Source organism: Fusarium falciforme, chromosome 8, assembly GCF_026873545.1.
Source record: "Fusarium falciforme chromosome 8, complete sequence".
NCBI classification, from domain to species: Eukaryota; Fungi; Ascomycota; class Sordariomycetes; order Hypocreales; family Nectriaceae; genus Fusarium; species Fusarium falciforme.
The window spans coordinates 900,315-920,162 of NC_070551.1; the positions used below are offsets into that span (position 1 = coordinate 900,315).

Genomic DNA, 19,848 nt, shown 5'->3' on the forward strand with positions numbered 1-19,848 from the left:
ATCATTTCTTTTTTTTGCGGCTCTCCACGATTTTTGTTTCGGTTGCAACTTTTGTGGGAGTGACTGGGAGCCTGGCTGTGTAAGAGTTGTGTGGTTGTGGGAACCCTCGGAAATGATGCCTATGAACACAGAAGTCTCTTTTTCCCTCGACGGGGATTATAATAGGAGTTCAGGGGCATGGATCTTGTGTTTTGCACTGGAGGATTTATAAGGATTGTTGGCGTTGGACTCGCTTTTGGACGAAGCACATGTACCTTTCGCACAGTTTATTGTGCTCAAACTTAAATTCCATTGATTCAAGATCTTGGCGTTTATCTTTGCTAACTTGTGAGAGTCTACAATCATTCACTTTGCCCATACCCAGCCCAATCGGCTTCTTCTCTAACCCTCCTTTGCAGCTGCGGCATGCTGTTTCTCCTCTGCATCCGGATCATGGATGGACGGTGCTGGACGGTCCGAATCCCTAGGCTCCTTGTAGCCTCGCATCAACTCCTGAGGGAGATAGGTGTAAAATGAAGGGACGATGATCTCGACCGACTTGACGAATCTCAGACCAGCGTCCAGCTCGTAGATGGTTGCGGTGGCCTTCATGCCCGGCGCCATACACTCCAAGATGTTGTCGTCAAAAAACAGCGTCATGGTATCCTCGGCGATGGGCCAGGGGAAGACGGGCGTCTCCCAGTCGTCCTCGATGGTGCCCTGCTTGAAGATGGCCTTTCCGACAGGAACGTGCTCGAATGGGTTGTCGCCAATGACGAGTGACTTGACTCTCTTGATCATGTCCTCGCTGGGACGAAACACCTCGACCAGTTCGATAGTGCAGGTAAACTCTCTCTCGAGCTTGGGTTCCTTGGTGCAGATGCGCCCAAACAGCTCTGGCTCGTCCATCAAGGCGATGGCTGAGAAGAAGACGGACTTGTGGTCGAAATCATCGGGGCGCTTGTAGTGTTGAAAGGCCCATGCCTCTTCGGCGGTTTCTGCAGGACAGAAGAGATCCGCGGCAGCAAGGTTGAAGTTTCCAGGTAGGGCGGTATAGAGCTGCCGAACCATGGGCCACTCGACGCAAGCTGTATCGCACACCCGCAGAGCGGCTTTGATTTCATCCTCATACTCTGGACACACGTCGTGATGAAGGATGTATCGGAGGAAGTTGACAACGGTGTCGATGCCCGTCATCATTCTCCCGTGCTCAAAGGACGTCAACTGTACAAGAGTAACCGAGATGAAGCCAGCGGCAACACCAGCAAAATCGACAGTCCAAGCATCATCATCGCCGTTGTAGAATCTGTCACCAGCTGCCGTGGTCCCGTACACAATATCAGTCGCAGTCGCCTCGCGACGCTCAGCAGGAGTCAGGTCCTTCAAGTCCTGACGGCCAAGGCCACCAAAGGCGCCAGGGTTGCAGTCGACGCCGCCGAGGAACAGATACTCATTGAAGTAAAGAGTGCGGTCGCCCTGGAGACGACGGCGCGAGCGGAAGCGCTGGATGCAAGACTGGATGCGCCTGAGAGGTGTCAGCAATGGAACTTTGGAAGGGTGCTGAGCGTAAGCGATCTCACTCTGTAAATGGAATGTACCTCCGGACATGTTAGCTTCTCATTCGACAAAGATACTGTATTACCGACAACTTACAGGGCATAGATCTCGTTCTTTTCCTCCTTGGCTTCATCAGGGGTCATGGGCGGATCGGCGAAATACTCTAAGCCTGCGTCAGCTTACACTCTATCGCCAAGTGTGTGGGTAAGGCTATAGCATACCTTCAAAGCCATTACCGCGGTTCTTGGGTAGTGCAGTAGGACCCCGGTTTATCAAGGTCTTTCTGCCCTTTCTGCCCTTTCGCGGCTTTGCGATTCCCTGCAGTGAGGCTGGCAAGGCGGGAGGCGGACCAAGGTCGGCCTCTGGCGCCGAGGACTTTTCGCCCTCCACTGCGGAGGGTGGCTCAGGCCGAGGTGATGGGGACGACATTCCGAGCGATATGCGAGCGGTGAAGATGTTGTGATGGTCAAGAGAGAAACGGGTTGGTGTTGAGGATCTGAGATGCTCTTGATTGTGATTCACTGACGAATTTGAGAGAGGCGATGGTTAAAAATCTGGAATTTGAAGTAAAAAAATAAAGTAGGTAGCTACTCAATACATTAGGGAAACCTCATCATTTGTTCAAGTTTGCACGGCAGCTGGCGACAGCTGGCTCGCAGCGGCTGTTTGCTTCGTAAAATGGCAAGCAGATGGGAAGCTGCAGGACATGATATCCATCTACCAGCGTTACTTATTTGACGCTCAAAACCGATATTGATACTGGATGTATTACTGCCTATGGGAGTATTTGATACTCAACTCCTGGATGAGATGTAGTTTGCAGTTGGTGTAACCATCGACGGACTTCAAGGAAATCAACACACAGCAAGCAAACCGGCGCAAAAATCCAAGACCCGTTACTCAATCCAAGTTCAAGACTATCGCCTGATAGCTTGAGGCTAGGTGCATATCTAGTGCTCTCTCAACTCCGTTTGCTATCTGCACCCAGCCTCTTCACGACTCCCGGCTTGAAGAAGCAAGCGCCCGTAATACCCGCCCTACCCTGATGCCTCAGCAACTCCATCAGGCAATATCACATCGAGACTTCTGAGGCTCAGTAGCTTTAGTCCGCAAAGTCTCCGCTTGCACTTTGATAACAAGGCAACCAGTGCGGGGTCGGAGTTGGGTCCAACGGTAGGGCTCAAAGCGAGGCTGATTTTCACGATAGCTTCTCCCCCCTCCCCATCTCAAGGCGGGGCTAGATGTTGTTTGTATCGCACATTAGACACACCCATCAAGATACACCGCAAACTTGACCAACAAGATTCCGGAAAACACGGAACGGCCCATCCCGGCCAAGAAAGGCGCCAGATACTACATTGGAGCTTGTCGTGAGCCTGCTTCGCGAGAAAAAAGCACCAGTTGATGATGTGATTCGCCAAAGGGGGCTGGGCGTCGAGGTCAGTTGACGATGATCACGGGCGGTCTAGGGCTGTCGGTCCAAGCTCAACACTCCCAATAGGAGGAACCTGGATGAAAGGTGACGGTGAGACCTGAGTCTCTGAGTTGCACGACTTGTTGTTTGTGTGATTGCACGTTTGTAGCTGGAATACGAACTTACAACCTTGTCAAGTGGCCCAACCCAACTCAGGAGTTTCGCACGTGGGCGGACATTTCAGCAGAGCCCGGTATATGGGGCTATGATGTAACTGCCCAGCCTTCATTTCACGATGCACGGGCTAGTTGGAAAAAAAAAACAAAGACGAGGAAAAAAACGTGCAACGCTGCACTGCATGTACGGGTCTCAATGTGATTCCCGACGGGTTGGTTTGGCATGTTGGACTGGGTCGTATTAAGGATGACGTGACGAATCCCTCTTGATTATTCTCAAAAGTCCCCTGCTCTCATCTAAATTACCTATAGAAAGCAACCTCGAGTTGATTGTGAGACTAGGATCAAGTGGCTGGCTAGTCCCGTGAAGGCACTGTTTCAAGACGTGCGAAACACACCAAAGACTCCGAGGACAACGCACAACCAACATAGACAACGCATATGATACCCCATCTTCTGGATACCTTGTGTCCCTTGCATAATAAAACACCATGCCAGTTGCTCCGGACTGGACTGGCGATGGGAGGCGACGTGTAACCAACCAACCCGGTCACTGTTGTCGACGGTGAGACAGAGATGATGTGGTCGCCTTGCTTCTAGCGGCTGCACGAGCCCGCCCTAGGCGCACTTGGACGGCTCCCCCTTTCGCAGAGATGTCGAGAGCGAGTCTGCCCAGCGGGTTCCGGAGGCGGCTCAGGGCCGGGGTGAGCCCCCGTCTCCCCTGGGGAGGTCGCCTTCTGACAGGCCTGACGTTGGTGTGGCTCAGCGGCTGCCGCAGCTTGAGGCAGCGCACGCGCTCTGGCTCTGGATAGGATACGACGCCGGACTCTGGCGCTTCATTTGGGTGAATCAGACATTGCCGCCATGGTCTGTCCCGGAGTGATTTGCCTTGTCCAAGGGGGGCTTCGTTATCGGTCTCGCCATCGCCTTTCGCCTGCTCGCACTTTCTAGGGACCACGGGAGGTACCGCCTCCACCTGGGCTGGCTGGCTGGCTGGCCACTTGGCTGTGTACCTAGGGCAAACGTCTTACTGGGCTGTTGTTGATGATTTGATGTGATTGCTTGGGAGTGGGATTTGGATGGCCTTGTCCTGTGCCTGTGCCTGCCTAGCCACAATCCCCCTCTTTCACATTTTCCCCATCTTCTGTTAGTCGACGGGGATGGGGACGGGGGGGGGGACATTCTAGTATAAACTCCAAAGAGACTCCGCCGTGATCACTGACCATCTCGAACCTCTTCCTGTCTCCCCTAGTCTATCCCACGATACCGCGTCTCGCCAGCCGCCGTTTGAAGAATATTATTTGCTGGTTTTGCGCCGCCGTCCTCCAATTTCCCACCTCGCTCCGTCGCATCCGCCACCAAGAAAGGCAATTCGCAAGGTTGACCTTGACCTTGGCTCTCACCGATTTAAAAATTGGATAGAAAAGTCGCCACTCGCGCGCTCCCTCGCTACCCTCGGGCCAACCTAAGCCAACACGACAAGCCTCTCTCCCTTCCTCCCTCGACTCGACTCGATTCGACGTCAAGGAACGAAACGGATCTGACCCTCCCACCACTGGAGCCCGCCCACAGAACAAACACACACGGACACGAGACTCGGCCTTGACGTGTCGTACCTTGTCAAAACCGGGGGCTGATCCTGCGCTGATCTGCAATCGAAATCCCTTCTTTTTTTGGCCTGCCGCGCCCCTGACTTTTTACGAGTCTGGGTTTCCCCTTGTTGTTCCTTTTTTTTCGTTTATCTTGGGACCTCGTTGATCCTACGTATACAAGAAGGGAGTCAGCGTCAGCGGCCAAACTTTCTGTCCCAGTATCCATCTCTCCACTCCGTCACAGTCAGAAATACGCTACGCTTTGCCTTGCGCCGAGAACTTAGCGACAGTCTTCCTTCGCCTTGCTAGCCTTCGAGCTTCGGCCTCTTTCAGTTCAACGCACTCGCCATTGCTCTTCATCCTGCTCGTACTGGTCAGCTCACCGCTCTCGCTCGACTTTTGTCGGTGCTTAAAGCCCGCCTACGTCTGTCGCTTCTGGTTGCTGCCTGTCTCTTGTCTTCTTGACTTGACTCGCTTGGTCTGGTCTATCTTTGCTATCGCTACACCGACTGCCGGCGCGCACCCACCGCCACAACCCCCCATCATCAAGATGGGATCCAAAGGAATGCCTAATCGCCACGAGCTTCGCGACTACAACTACGCTGTCGCCGGCCAGTGAGTGTTCAGATCCCCTTGCGCTCTTTATGCGCTGCACCTAGCCCCCTGTCTTGTCCTGCTGCTCTTGTCGCTTCGCGCCTCGTCGCGCATCGCGCATTTGCGTCACCATGCCTCGGTCCCCCGCCGCACTACAAAGGCTGACCTTGCTCCTCCAGTGCCGGCACGCTCTGTACTCCTAATGGCGAGCTCTTTATCAAGCCCTGTACCCAGTCCGAGATTGATTTCTACCAGTCTGCCACTCGAAGGCACCCCGAATTCGCCGAGATCATGCCCTTGTTCATGGGCTCCCTGATGCTGAGCGACCCCGCTGACTCAACAATTGACGAAGCTGTTGCCGGCGTTATTTCTCAATCTGGAGATGTCAAGACGTCCAAGGAGGAGATTGTCGCCTCTGTCCGCCAGCAGGTCGCCGAGGCCGCTGCGCAACCGCCCAAGGATACTGTTACTTGGGTCCCTAGTAAGGACAACAAGATCAAGACCGACAAGGCGGTTGTGCTAGACAATGCGACGTATGGGTTCAAGAGCCCTAACATTCTCGACGTCAAGCTTGGTGTCAGGCTATGGGCCGATGATGCCCCTCTGCAGAAGAAGCAGCGCTTCGACAAGATCTCGGCCGAGACCACCCATGGCAGCTTGGGATTTCGTATTGCAGGCATGCGAGTCTATCGCGGATCAGAGGATGCTACTGAGCTGGACGAGGAGGATTACAAGATCTACGACAAGGATTATGGCCGAATGATTGTCAACAAGGACAATGTTGTGGACGAGTTTCGAAAGTTCATCTTCAACAAGGCCGCCGGAATCGACGAGGATCTTGGAAAGGCTGTCTGCGCCGCCTTTGTACGGGACCTGCAGAGGGTTGAGGAGGTTCTCTCAAGTCACGAGAGCCGTATGTACTCATCTTCGCTCCTGTTCATCTTTGAGGGTGACGGGAAGGCCCTACGGAGTGCTATTGAGGAGAACAATGCGCTCATTGATGCGGAGGCTGGCATCGGCCAAGCGGCTCGAACTACCAAGAGGGTTGATAGTGGCATCGCTCTGGACGACGACGATGAGCTGGACGAGGACTCAGACCTCGAGGCTTCGTTGCCGCAGATTTACGGCCTGAAGCTCATTGACTTTGCTCATGCCGAATGGACGCCCGGCCAGGGACCTGACGAGAACTCACTGACTGGCGTAAGGAGTCTGCTCCGCATCTTTGAGGAGATGGGACAATAACCTTAGACACTCACGCCTTTGACGACATGATGACAAGGAATGATTCGTTTTACCGACCGAAGGAAAATGGGGAAAAGAAAGAGAGCATTTGCTAGACGGAACGAACGACTGGAACCCCGATACCCATGTGTGATGGATCGAATGGAACATGTAGAAAACCTCCTCGGCGGAGACGATGGCGCACGGTGTCCACGATGATGACCATTTTATTTTTTCAAGCTCGACAACAATGGGGATCTTGATTTTGCGTCTCGAGATTACACTCGAGGCAAAGGGACAGGCGTTGAGGCAAGGCTGGGAGCATCGGGATGTAAACATATTACCTGGCAATAGAGCAGGACATCAAGCCTGGGGAACTCTAACAAAAGAACGGGACATCAGACCCTGAGCTGTCTGACCCGAATGGAATCCGATTCCTATCAGTTGATTCATGACCATGAAGCGTGAAGTTATTCAAGTGAGACAACGATGACCGTTGGAGGAACAGGACAGTTCCTACAATGGCTGTCTGTGCGTGTCTCGGTTTCTCTTCCGAAAGCTGGGGGTTGAACTCATGCAGGATCTCGATCTAGGAACATTTCGAGCATTCACGGTGGAGGCCACGAGGTGGTAGAAACACCCTCTGGTGTTTCTTGCCCAAAGGCGAGGTGACAGAAATGTCCCCAAGTTTATAGGAGAAAATCTGCTTGAGTATTTATGTCACGTGGGGCGACCCCAGCTTTTGGTGTTTTTCCCTTCAGACACCATCCCAGCCCCGGCCACACACCCTTACATTGAGCTTCTGGAAAGCTTCCATCGCAAGGGCAGCCCCACGCACAGACGCGCACGCGCGATCGCAGGACGACTACACTCACTTTCTTTGTTCAAAGTCGATGTAGCCGGCCATGTCGATTCCAGGCCTGGGCCAGATCCCCTCGCAGGTGAGTCTCCTCCGTCAACGATGGATGTCAGACGGCTCTATCGCCGCTTTCCAGGTGTCTCGACAGCTTCGCTAACTTTTCAGCCCACCGCCTCTTCTACCCGCGTCCTCGCCCTCCGTCCCGTCTGCGAATGGCGATTCCAAGTGTCCCACGGCTCGTCCGTCATTGTCAAGGTCCTCTCTGGCACAGCTGAGAAGGACGGCGTCGAGCTAGCCCCCCGCAATGCGTACAACTTTTCCGGCGTCAAGTCCAAGATCCTGACCTGGCACGGATGCGAGCTCGAGATTGACGGCCGCTGCGACAGCGAATCCATCGCCGACTACGGGAACCCGACCGAGAATGTCGCCAATTCGCATCTGAACCTGCATGGGCAGCTTAACGATATGCGCCAAGCGGCGGCAAGAGATGGAAGAGAAGGACCGAGGGTTCTCATTACAGGAGGAGTCAACACGGGCAAGACGACGCTGGCGAAGACTCTGACGAGCTATGCGACAAGACAGGGCTACCAACCTCTGGTGGTGAACGCAGACCCCAAAGAAGGGCTGCTTAGTCTTCCAGGGACGCTGAGCGCCAGCGTGCTTGCGACTGTCATGGATCCTGAGGCAGTGGACGGTTGGGGTAGTACGCCAACGAGTGGTCCAAGCAGCGTCCCGGTCAAGCTACCTTTGGTGTTCTACTATGGGCTAGAGTCTCCCGAGGAGGATCCCGACTTTTACCGTGAGCTTGTCAGTAAACTGGCAGGTAGCGTGAGTGGACGGTTGAACGAGGACGAGAATGTGAAGAGTTCAGGTGTCATCATCGATGGCACGGGTCTCCCCGAGCAGACCAAGGACGGGTTTGACCTTGTTGCGCATATTGTGGATGAATTCTCCAGTTGGTACTTCCATGAACCTGATCTTGAACAGCATGCTGACGTGGTTATAGTCAATGTTCTCATTGTGGTTGGCTCCACGCATCTTGGTGGAGAGTTGACCAAGCGCTTTGCAAACGAGCGGACGAGCCTTGGAGAGCCTATCAGTGTGGTGCCCCTGGACAAGTCTGATGGCGTCGTTGAGCGTGATGAAATGTTTATGCAGCACGCAAGGGAGGCTGCTATCAAGGAGTACTTCTTTGGCGACTCGAGACGGACCTTGAGCCCCCTGATTCAGCAGGTAGACTTTGACAATGTCGTCGTGTACCATACACCAGAGCGTATGCTTGACCCTTGATCCTACATGCGACATGTTGCTAACGCCCTACCAGAACCGACCTACAACGGCGAGACATTAGCCCGCGAAGAGCCGTCGACCCCAATGCAACACTGGACGCTGGCCATTATGCACGCGACACCTAAGGAGTCGCCCGATACGGTCCGCGCCGCAGGCGTCATGGGTTTCCTCTACGTGTCCGATGTGGACGAGGAGCGACGCAAGATCAAGCTACTCTCGCCGGTGAGCGGGCGGTTGGGCGACCAGCCACTCGTGTGGGGGAAGTGGCCGGAGCCGTACATCAACCTGCTCGGATGAGGCCATCTTTCATGCTTTGTTTGCGTTTGCAGATCTACTCGTGGTCCTCTATTCGTCACTTTGGGTTATATGACGGGAAAACTAGGCTCACAACAATGCACAAGTGTCTGTGCGATTGTGTATCTAGGCAATTGATAGCTATAGTATTGGCAAGCTGTGCCGAGATGAAGAAACGGATGCGTGGCATTGCCTATCTGCCGTTGGCTCATCGCTCCCTCGGTGTTATCTAGGCCGGGAATCACCCGATTGCTCTGTTCCTGGTGCATGGCTGCTTGTACGTAGAGTTGTATGGAGGCGCGTGGCGTCGGAGATGAGGCCCTTGATGTCTCAGTAGCATCCATCCATGCAATTGAGGGACTTTCATCAACATCTTGGTGCTGCAACGCCATGACGAACCGCTCAACAGCTACTAGAAACATCTACCGTGTGCCTCCTCCAAGCCCACGTGCCCTGGCTGCAGAGTCGGCATTCCCTAATGTGGTAACTTCCTGGCTTCGCGGCACCCATCCGCCGTGAGGTCCCTAATTATCCCGACAATTGGCGTTGCTTTTTTTGTTGAATTCTCCACACCATCATCCTACGGGGAGCGGTCGAGAATCAGCAAGTTCATGGCGCACCCCGCAAAAGCCGGGGGATGGTTCTTGAGGGATGTGAAGTTGTAGCTGAGGTGGGGGGGAAGGGAGCAAGGGAGGATGAGACGTGAGAATGAGGAGAGATCGCTGGATGCGTGGTGTGATGGTGGGCGCGGAGATACGAGAGGATGGGTTCGGTGAGCGAGAGGTTGCAAAGAATATCCGTTTGCCTGTACGGATAGTTCTCCGTACCTGCTTGGAGATGCTACGTCGGAGGGGATAGTGTCAACGGGTACGGAGTTCCGTGTAAGTTTACGCCTGGCCAGCGCCATTACCCGTCTACTTTCTTTTTGTTCAAGCCTCCTCTCATGGCTATTGTTTTCCTCTTTTACACCCGTCTTGCCCTACAAACACCCGAGTGACTGCCGCTGCTGACCGTCTCGGCCGTCGGACGACGTCTGGTCTCCCCGGGTCATCGGCCGGGATATGGCATACGCACGGCCGGGCCGGAGTCCAGAAGACGGCTCCGACTAGTCCGCCTCACACTTGACCCTTGACCGTAACCTTGCCGTTCTACACAGTGGGAGAAAAGACTCGCAGCAACCAGGTTGAAGATCAGAGGATCTTTCCCCACTGGCTAAAATTACGTAGCCTGCGCATTTATTTCCCTCTCTGGGGGAGGGTCCAATTCACACCTCCCCATGCACAAGTTGATGTGCTCGCCCCGGTGAAATGGCGGTGATATTCCACAACAGCCAAGACTCACCGAAGCATGGTGACGTCCACAGACGCATTACAAGACCGGAAGCAGAAGAAGGGCCTTGGAATAGCCGTGGGACCGGGGTTGGGGTTGTTGTTCCAAGGTGGTTTGAAGCAAAGGCCCCTGCTTAAGCTTAATTATTAGCGCCCTCTTGTCTCAAGAGCCGCGACGGCCATGCCTGGGCCAGACCCTCTGAGGAAAGGCTCAGAGGCAAAATAATCGAAGAAAAAGCTGGGGGACTCGATAGGTACAGGGAAACGCGCGGCCAGAGGCAATGGAGGCGACGGAAAAGGGTCATCTGGTCGGAAAAAAAGAAGAAGACGGAATAATCGATTGAGTCAAGCACATCAAACACTTGCCAAGTCTTTGACTTTTCTTGGACTGGCAGGTGATGGGTCGTCGTCTTGGCTGAGGCGAAGCAACAACAACCACGCAATAATGGCAAAGCGAGGCCTTGTACACTGGTGTATCGCCAAGCACAAGCCCATTGCCAAGGGCAAACAAGCATTCGTCCTGATCAAGAGGGAAGCGGCAACAGCGAGACGACAAGCGATTGGGCGCTGGGGGATTGATGGGGATGCATCAGCTAGGGTCGTCATGTGGATATAGTCCAGCTTGGCATTGGATCTTGTCTCTAAAGGTAGCGCCTCGGTTTCTCTGGATTCCTGGGATACACACGGCCTCCCACACATGGCTGTTGGAACATGGACGCTAGGGAGATAGTGTGGATGGACAGCTCGGTATCAACGGGATCTCACTGCCGTTTGAGTGTGCCACATACTGAAAGGGTCAAGGAGAGCCCGTTTGGGCGCATCTGCCCCTTGGAATGACCTCCCAGTTTGCACCGACTTGCCATGGATGCCATGGGTATGAAAGCTATATTCCCCCGCATTGTCTCACAGTCTTTGCGCTTCGAGTCGTACAAGCCAGGCCCTCGTCTGTAGCTACAACCCCGCGATGGGCGGCTAATTTCGTCCGTTCCCTAGGTCGCTTCCATCGCGTGCTGCATTAGCCCCAATTACTCTTGATGACGACAATGAAACAGGCCCGAACGGAGGAGGGGAAGAAGAACAAACAGCACAACAATGACGATCCGACTTTGCGCGCCTTGGTCTCCCAATCCCGTCCCGTCTCCCTCCCACTCGACATGGACCTCGTGACCTTGGGGGTGTGCACCGACTTGATTCGCCCGCGTGCGGCGGTACTTGGAGATACATAGATCCCCACTAGATCACTCAGCCACTGCAGGCAGGCTGGCAAGTCGCGGCAAAGTCTCCCAGCCAGTCACAAGCTGGCCAGACATGGGTTCCACGTCTTCCCCCAGGGTGTGTCGACCCGCTGTAGCCCACCAAACCTAATCTCGACGATGCTCGTGCTCGATAACTCACCTTGGCTTGCAAGTACACGCACACGCACTGAGAAGAAGGAAGCAGATGCACCCGTAGTGGGGTTGTAGCCATAGGCACAAGCAAATCTGTCACCAATGGTCTCTGACGGGCGCATGTTCCCTATCTCCAGCTCACAGTAGTTGCACAGTGGGAATTGAATCACCTGCACTCCCCCGCTGGCCGGACGCCGGCATCCCATTGCGAATCACTTCGGCCTCCACTTGTAAGCCAACCCCCGGGAGACCGTTTCCATCGGAGCTCCCACGTTCTTCCCAGGCTGTGAGTGTGAGAGCGAGAGGGGAGGCTTCGCTTGCCGTCCGTGATTCTTTGCCCCTCCCGTCCCTCCTTCCTCCCCGGCCTCCCGCGGATAGATAAAGCTGCCTTCCTCTCCCTTAATTCCCCTTCCTTCTCTCACCAGGTCCAGCACCTTTCACGTATCTTTATCCCCTTCATCTTACATCCCTTTGGGACTGTTTGCAAGCCAACCTACCTTCACTAAACCTCTCCTTGGTTGTCTCGTCGAGCAGCCAGCCCCAAGAGCCCGTCGTCGCAGCTCCCCCCATCGCCGCCCGGCACAACAGCCTTCGCTTACACCAACACCCATTCGATGGGAGAAACCGAATCTAAAGCCGCGAATGGTGCAGTTCACGCCACTACCACCACGTCGGACTCGTCGACCGTCACCGCTGGACAGGACGATCAGCCTCCTATAGCGGAGCCCCCAGACCTAGCCATAGAGAAGCCGAGATCTCCTCACACCCTCTCTGCCCACGCCGTCGCGCTTGACCTCAAGTCGGACGTCGACGATGGGTTGAATAGCGAGGAGGCTGCCGCCCGCCTGGCTCGGGACGGCCCCAATTCCATCAAAGGCGCAAAGGGCATCTCTCTGTACGAGATCTTCATACAGCAGATCGCCAATGCCCTGACTGTCGTCCTCATCGCCGTGACCGCCCTGTCCTTTGCTATCTCGGACTACGTTGAGGGTGGCGTCGTCGCCGCCGTCATTGTCCTCAACATCGTTGTCGGGTATGTCTTTGCCGCCGCGCCTGCTCAGCCAATCTGCTGCTGCCTGGTCGCTGCCGCTGCTGCCACTCCCTACATCGCTGTCGCATATTGCTATGCCCCTTTCTCTGTCCCGTTTACTTGTCCCTCTGCTGCCACACGGTGAAGCCTGTGATTTTGCCATGCGTAAGGCCAGAAGCCCCAAGCACCGAGGCCGAATCCTGAGCCATATCCTGAAGCTGCCATGGCGTCTTCAAGCACTGCTACCCCAAGCTCGCACCCTGCTAACATGCAACGCTTTCTAGATTGATCCAGGACTACCGCGCTGAGCAGACTATTCAGTCCCTCTATGCTCTGTCCACTCCCAAGTGCAAGGTCATCCGAGATGGCCAGAGTGAAACTGTCAAGGCCGAAACGCTCGTCAAGGGCGATATAGTCTCCCTCGTCACTGGTGATGTCGTACCCGCCGACCTGCGCCTTGTCCAAGGCATTAACGTTTCCACCGATGAGGCGCTCCTCACTGGTGAATCTGTTGCCATCAGCAAGAAGCCCGAGGCAGTATTTACCGATCAGGATATGCCCATTGGCGACCGCGTCAACCTGGCCTACTCTGGAAGCTCCGTCACCCGTGGACGTGCCACCGGTATCGTCATCGCCACTGGTATGGAAACCGAGGTTGGCCAGATCGCTGAGCTCCTGCGCAAGACCAAGACCGACAACTCCGAAAGGGGTTTCCTCGGTCGTGCCCTGTACAACGCCTACCAGTTCACCCGCAGAATCCTCGGTCTCGAGGGCACTCCTCTCCAGGTCACTCTCAGCAAGTTTGCCCTGCTCCTGTTTGCCTTTGCCATTCTGCTCGCCATCATCGTCTTTTCCGTCAGCCTGTGGAAGATTAGCGATGAGGTCCTGCTCTACGGAATCTGCGTTGGTGTGGCGGTCATTCCCGAGTCACTGCTCGCTGTGTTGACCGTCACAATGGCTGTTGCCACCAAGGCCATGGTCCGCGGAAATGTCATTGTTCGTCAAATGCCTTCTCTCGAAGCCGTCGGTGGTGTCACCAACATCTGCTCCGACAAGACCGGTACCCTGACCCAAGGACGCATGATTACCCGCAAGGTTTGGCTTCGCGGTAACCTCTCGGGAACCGTTGAAGGCACTGCGAACCCATATGATCCCGGTAGCGGCACCGTCCGCTGGGACGCCGACCTAGCTGGAAGCTGTCTGAACGCCTTCCTCAGAACCCTTACTCTCTGCAACAACGCCACTGTCACGGACGGCAAGAAGGAACCGGAGACCGACTCTAGTAGCGTCATCACCGCTTCTGAAGATGCTGAATGGAAGGCTGTTGGTGAGCCCACCGAAATCGCCCTCAAGGTCTTTGCCATGAGATTCGGGCAGAACAGGGCTCCCAACGATACGCTGGTTGCTGAGCATCCCTTTGACTCGTCTTGCAAACTCATGAGTGTCGTGTACGGCAACGAGGTCGAACAGACCCGTCAGGTCTACACCAAGGGTGCCGTTGAGGTTCTCTTGACCAAGCTCAATGAGACGGAAGAGTTCAAGAAAGAAATCCTCGCCAAGGCCGAGGAGCTTGCTAGTCAAGGTTTGCGAGTGCTGTGCATCGCCACCAAGGCTATGAATGGCAATGTCCAAGACTGCCACGAGCGAGCCAAGGTCGAGGACCAACTCGAGTTCCTTGGTCTCGCCGGTCTCTATGACCCCCCTCGCCCTGAAACTGCCGGAGCTGTGGCCCAGTGCCGCGCTGCTGGTGTGACTGTTCACATGGTCACTGGCGACCACATCAAGACCGCCACGGCCATCGCGTACGAGGTTGGTATTCTGAACAAGGACGTTCCCCTCAAGACCAACACCGTCATGGCGGCGGCCGACTTTGGTGCTCTTAGCGACGCCCAGATCGACGCTCTGGATGAGCTGCCCGTCGTTCTTGCTCGCTGTAGCCCCCTGACCAAGGTCCGAATGATTGAGGCGCTCCATCGCCGCAAGGCCTTCTGTATCATGACTGGTGATGGTGTCAATGATTCGCCTGCCCTCAAGCAGGCCGACGTTGGTATTGCCATGGGAGACCGTGGCAGCGATGTAGCCAAGGAAGCTGCCGACATGGTTCTGACCGATGACAACTTTGCCTCCATCGTCACTGGTATCCAAGAGGGCCGACGGCTTGCCGACAACATCCAGAAGGTGTGTTTTTCAATCCCATACTCCCAGACTCTGCTAACAGTTGTAGTTCCTTCTGCACCTTCTCACATCCAACCTGGCGCAAGTCATTCTCCTTCTTATCGGACTTGCTTTCAAGGATGTCAAGAATGTCGCCGTGTTCCCTCTGTCCCCTCTTGAAATTCTCTGGGCCAACCTTGTCACCTCCTCACCTCTTGCCCTGGGTCTCGGCTTGGAGGAAGCCTCTCCTGATATTCTCCGTCGACCTCCCCGCAGTCTTCGCTCTGGCGTCTTTACTCGGGACTTGGTTCGCGACCAGCTCGTGTACGGCTTCTGCTCTGGCTCCCTCTGCCTGTGCGCCTTTATGCTCGTCAACTACGCATCGTCCGGCAAGGGTTATCACTCTATGCCGGCCGACTGCAACGAAGCTGGAACAGAGGGCTGCGATCTCGTGTACCGTGCTCGCGCAACTACCTTTTCCACGCTGAGCTTCCTCCTCCTGGTGACGGCGTGGGAGGTGAAGCACTTCCACCGCAGTCTCTTTGCGATGGACGAGCGATGGTCTGGACCGTTTTCGGTTTTCAAGACCATCTACCACAACCGATTCCTCTTCTGGTCAGTTGTTTTTGGCTTCGTCATGATCTTCCCCGTGGTGTACATTCCCTACCTCAACACTGAGGTGTTCAAACACAAGGGACTCACCTGGGAGTGGGGAGTCGTGGCGGGCTGTGTTGTCATGTACATTGGTCTTTTGGAAGTCTGGAAGGCGTTCAAGCGACGAATGGGCCTGGGAATCGACACGCATCCCATGGCTCAGGGTCAGCCTGAGGTCTAAGCCTCGTGGTTGACTCGAGTACAAAGAGGAGCGGGATGAGTTGAAGAAAAAGGGGGTAGGTAGTCGTGAAGAGTTGATGGACAGGTTTTAAGGATATGTGTCATGGGTCTCAGAATGTTCACTATTATGCTTATCGCTAATATCCTCTTGTCAATACATTTTCCTGTCAACAAAAAACAACTTGTATGCATCGCTGTGATTATAAAATGTCTACTTGATTCCTCGTCAAACTTTTCGTAGGAGCCCGAGGTCTGGACAAAGCCGAGGGGTCTCCGTGATGATGCCGGCATCAGAAGGGCCGTTCGTGATTGTGAGCGTGGGCCCATATTGTGTGTTTGGATTGAAAGGGTCGTATCATAACGTCAAGGCTTACTCGCCCTTGGCCTTCTTGATGGGGTTGCCGTCCTTGTCGACGAGGCCCTTTTCGCGCATGACCTTCAGAGCGTCGTGGATGGGGTCGAGCTCGGGCATGGGGGGACGGTGCGAGTCCCAGTAGTTGTCGGCCCAGGTAAAGTACTGGCCGTAGTTGCAGGTGAAGAACATGTGGTGGAGGGTGTGGTGGGCGGGAGAGTTGATGAACTTTTCGAGCCAGTGGCCGGTGATCATGTCGCCGTCGTGGATGAGGATAGTCCAGACCTGGACGAGGGCGAAGAGGAACATGTAGAGGTGCTTCTGCATGGGGCAGATGTAGACAAAGACACTGCAGGTGTTAGCGGGTGAAGCTGTCGAAGGGTGGCAGGGTGCTTACTGGTAGGGGAGAGACTGGAGGTATCCGTCCACGGGGTGGAAAGCGATGGCAGCCCAGGGCGTGGGAACTGATGTTGTTAGCTTGATTCTCATGATGAGAGAGGCTTGACTTACTAATCCACTTGTGGTGAGGCTTGTGGACATACTTGTAGACACTGGGGTGATGCTCCAGGCGGTGAATCCAGTAGATGCCTAGATCGTTAAAGACCATGTAGAGAAGAGTAGACACGCCGAGCCACCACCAGCCGTACTCGTCGATTCTGGTGTACAGCAGACTCTTGCCGCGGACCTCGCCGAGGAAGAAGGGCAGGGTGAGGAGGTCGATAATGGGGATGGCGAAGAAGCTCGACTGGATCTCCTGACGGATCTGGTTCTTGAGGAAACGCGGGTGGTACTCGAGACGACGGTCAAAGATGAAGTAGTATGACAGGGCGGCCGAGATGACGTAGATTATGGACGCGCCGAAGCCGGCGATGAGGAGGATGGAGGCGCACTGGCGGTAGATGTTGTCGCGCGCGAGCGAGGAGCCAAAGTTGAGCGAGTAGGCATCGTCGTAGGGCGTCTTTGAGGTCGAGTCGGTGAAGCTGGTCGTGTTGCTCGAGAATCCGGAAGACGCCGGGGAGGATGAGGATTGTTGGGGGAAGAAGTAGGCGTATCCGTAGTCGAAGACGTAAGGGTCGAGGATCTCGAGGAGGAAATCCATGATGGGCGACGCAAACACGGGAGAAAGAACCAAAAGCAACACAATCCTCACTCAATTGACTCTGATGAAATGAATTCAAGAGTGAATTGTTCAAGTTAAAAAGGGTCGCCAGTTTTTTTTCTTTATTAGAGGCCCTTCTGTTTTCGTCCGGAGCCGGGGTTTGGCGGTGTCCGTTCAATTAATTTCCCTGCACTGGCCCACCAGGGGTCGTGCTTTGAGGGGGCAAAGCATCTCTGTGCCTGGATTTTATCTTGATCTTATCTAATGATTGGAGCGGGGCCTCGCCAACCCGAATACGAATTAGATGCCGAGCGCAGATCCAGCCAATCATTTTTACTCTTCACCTCCGGAAGCTGGGCTGCCGGATCATGCAATCCTCCTCCTCGTAAAGGTCGCTGCACGCCGCTACAAAATCAGGCCCGAGTTTCTCGTCGAGCTTTGCGGCTTCTCCCGCCCACCGCGCATTGTCCACCGGCCACGTCTTTCCCAAGGAGCGGAATCCGTTTCTGAGGTACAGGCCGTGGCCCTCGGCCGACGACGTGACGAGGGTCGGAGCCGAGTCGGCGTCGGCCTTGGCGAGCGCGGAGCTCAGGAGCCGGCCTCCGACCCCGCTTCGCTGGTGGGACGGGTGAACCATGAGTTGGAGTACCTCTAGACTACAAGTCAGTAAATAGCATCCAACGGCATTTGTAGATGGAAACGTGCCGTAATGTTTTTGTCCTTTGATAGCTTCTTCCTTGCACTTGTCCATCTCTGCATTCCTCTCATTGAACCGATCCCACAACTCCCTGAGGTGCTCCTTCGGCTCCGAGATGGGAAGCGGAGGTCCATCCCTTGTATCATCCTCGCTCTTGTTCGAGTTCGAGTTCGCGATCTGGTAGATTATGAACCCCACGATCTCTCCCCCCTCCACCTCTGCCACCACCACGGTCCTCCCTGGATCTTGGATTGCTCTGCGGTCTGCGATGCGGATGATGTCGCGTGGATGTTTTTGGAAAAATGCGGCGTAGAAGACGTGATATCTGTTGAGGGCTTCGTAGTGTATGTTGGAGATGGCGTCGCTGTCCGCGAGGGTCGCTGGACGGAGGGTGATTGAAGGCATTGTTACTCTGGTCGTGGTGAGTCAATGCTGTGAGAGAATGTTCTACTTTGTGAGAGGATATCCTACTTTGATACTATTTTATGTAGTTTTTCCTGTTGCGCTAGATTGAGGCCTTGAGATCAATGTCGCGTGGTTCCTGATGAGGAAGCTGGTTTTGGACCCGCATCGGTCCCGGGTGAGTCAATCGGTGAGATCTAAATAGTCGGGCTTCCAACAAGAGCAAATGTCAACTGAAAGGCGTAGAAATTTGTCAAGGGAACTAGACACTTGTAGAATCTATTTATTCCAAGTTCAAGGCATCTTGGGGGAGTTGTTGCGACATGAGGCATTGGATAGAGTTGACCAAGTGGAGCAACCGATGACTTGCTTCAACGGCGACTAATTAGCTTGGCTATGGTGTCTTCCCCCAGTCCCTCGAGTTGTTTGACTAGCATTTAGCCAGGCTAGCTAGCTACTGGGTAGCCTATGTTGTTGTATTCTGACCCTCGGCATACATGGTGAAGAGGCGCCTCAGTTTGGCTTTAAGAGATGAATGGTTCGTAACGCTCAAGATAGGCTTGGAACAGGGATGGCTGATACTTTCTTGCGCCTATTCACAGCTTTGCGCATGGAGAGGGAGGTGAGGTATACATACACACGGTCCTTGAGAGGCACTTGTACGAATCTTCCGGGATGGACTGGGCCCGGCAGTTGGTTCGCATGAAGGTAACAGACACGCTCGAAATAACATGCGATTAGTTAAGCGGTGTTGTATGATGCTGCGTTTTATGCTATCCTCTGATAAAGACCTTTCTATTTGATTGGTATTTTCACCGATGCTCTGCTTGTATGAAGAGAAATAGTGATCGAGTGTGAGCCAGTCAGGGATTTGAGACTGCTGAGGCTCACCGATGCCTTGTTCAATACCCGAGCGGACAATATGACCACTTATAGCTACATCTAATAGCATTCGTAGCATCTATCTAGCCTAAATATGTAACATGAGCCTCAAACGAGGAGCTAATTGCTACCTTTGGTAATTGTCTGTAGTTCCAACAGAGCCGCAACCGGTGACCTGAATTGATTTGATGTGGGCGCTCACTGAACCAGTATCTAATACGATGGGAAGACGGTGATACGAAAGCAACCGGCTGAAAAGCTGCAAGAATACAAGGGTTCTACCGCTTGAGATTCAGGTACGTACGTAGGTAGATACACTAATAGGAGTGGGCCGCTGGAGAGGCATGCCATTACTTTGATCTGGATAAAATGAGGTGTTTTTGCTGACAAGTTAAATTCAGCTGACACAAATGGGCAGCTAAGAGGTAGGAGTCAACGAAAGGAGTGAACATACCAGCACCTCAGTTTCCCAACTGTGCCGAGCAGCTTTGGCTTGATCATCACTACCAAGACAGGGACGAGCGCTAGACGGCATCAGTTGATTTACTGATGAGCTTGATCATCCATTGCCTCCCTGAGCAGAACTGCGGGATAAGCCTTGTAGCATGGTCGGTTTGAATCAAGGTTTGGAAGACTAGGAACGTTAGGGGGAAGTCTCGAACTCGGAGATCCCAACGTGCTTCCGCCGAACAGATCAACTACGGAG

The 19,848-nt window shown here is 54.3% G+C and overlaps 6 protein-coding genes across 6 annotated transcripts; 3 read left to right on the plus strand and 3 right to left on the minus strand.

Annotated features, from left to right (window-relative positions):
* Positions 1 to 381: 381 nt before the first annotated feature.
* Positions 382 to 1,965, minus strand: NCS54_01011400 (Hypothetical protein; the record flags this gene model as incomplete). The annotated part of the gene is made up of 4 exons (XM_053155434.1): positions 382 to 1,504; positions 1,560 to 1,577; positions 1,633 to 1,699; positions 1,758 to 1,965. 4 exons carry the CDS (start codon positions 1,963 to 1,965, stop codon positions 382 to 384), a joined length of 1,416 nt encoding a protein of 471 aa, XP_053011409.1.
* Positions 1,966 to 5,268: 3,303 nt separating this feature from the next.
* NCS54_01011500 (Kinase) lies at positions 5,269 to 6,554 on the plus strand (the record flags this gene model as incomplete). The annotated part of the gene is made up of 2 exons (XM_053155435.1): positions 5,269 to 5,333; positions 5,492 to 6,554. 2 exons carry the CDS (start codon positions 5,269 to 5,271, stop codon positions 6,552 to 6,554), a joined length of 1,128 nt encoding a protein of 375 aa, XP_053011410.1.
* An 884-nt stretch (positions 6,555 to 7,438) lies between these two features.
* On the plus strand, positions 7,439 to 8,979 carry NCS54_01011600 (MRNA cleavage and polyadenylation factor CLP1; the record flags this gene model as incomplete). The annotated part of the gene is made up of 4 exons (XM_053155436.1): positions 7,439 to 7,474; positions 7,558 to 8,347; positions 8,399 to 8,665; positions 8,717 to 8,979. The coding sequence occupies 4 exons, from the start codon at positions 7,439 to 7,441 to the stop codon at positions 8,977 to 8,979; spliced, it is 1,356 nt and encodes a 451-aa protein (XP_053011411.1).
* Positions 8,980 to 12,306: 3,327 nt separating this feature from the next.
* Positions 12,307 to 15,711, plus strand: NCS54_01011700 (Hypothetical protein; the record flags this gene model as incomplete). The annotated part of the gene is made up of 3 exons (XM_053155437.1): positions 12,307 to 12,725; positions 13,007 to 14,900; positions 14,947 to 15,711. 3 exons carry the CDS (start codon positions 12,307 to 12,309, stop codon positions 15,709 to 15,711), a joined length of 3,078 nt encoding a protein of 1,025 aa, XP_053011412.1.
* Positions 15,712 to 16,080: 369 nt separating this feature from the next.
* Positions 16,081 to 17,161, minus strand: NCS54_01011800 (Hypothetical protein; the record flags this gene model as incomplete). The annotated part of the gene is made up of 3 exons (XM_053155438.1): positions 16,081 to 16,411; positions 16,460 to 16,526; positions 16,573 to 17,161. The coding sequence occupies 3 exons, from the start codon at positions 17,159 to 17,161 to the stop codon at positions 16,081 to 16,083; spliced, it is 987 nt and encodes a 328-aa protein (XP_053011413.1).
* A 340-nt stretch (positions 17,162 to 17,501) lies between these two features.
* On the minus strand, positions 17,502 to 18,263 carry NCS54_01011900 (N-acetyltransferase domain-containing protein; the record flags this gene model as incomplete). Its single annotated transcript, XM_053155439.1, has 1 exon — positions 17,502 to 18,263. The coding sequence occupies one exon, from the start codon at positions 18,261 to 18,263 to the stop codon at positions 17,502 to 17,504; it is 762 nt and encodes a 253-aa protein (XP_053011414.1).
* Between the last annotated feature and the right edge of the window lie 1,585 nt (positions 18,264 to 19,848).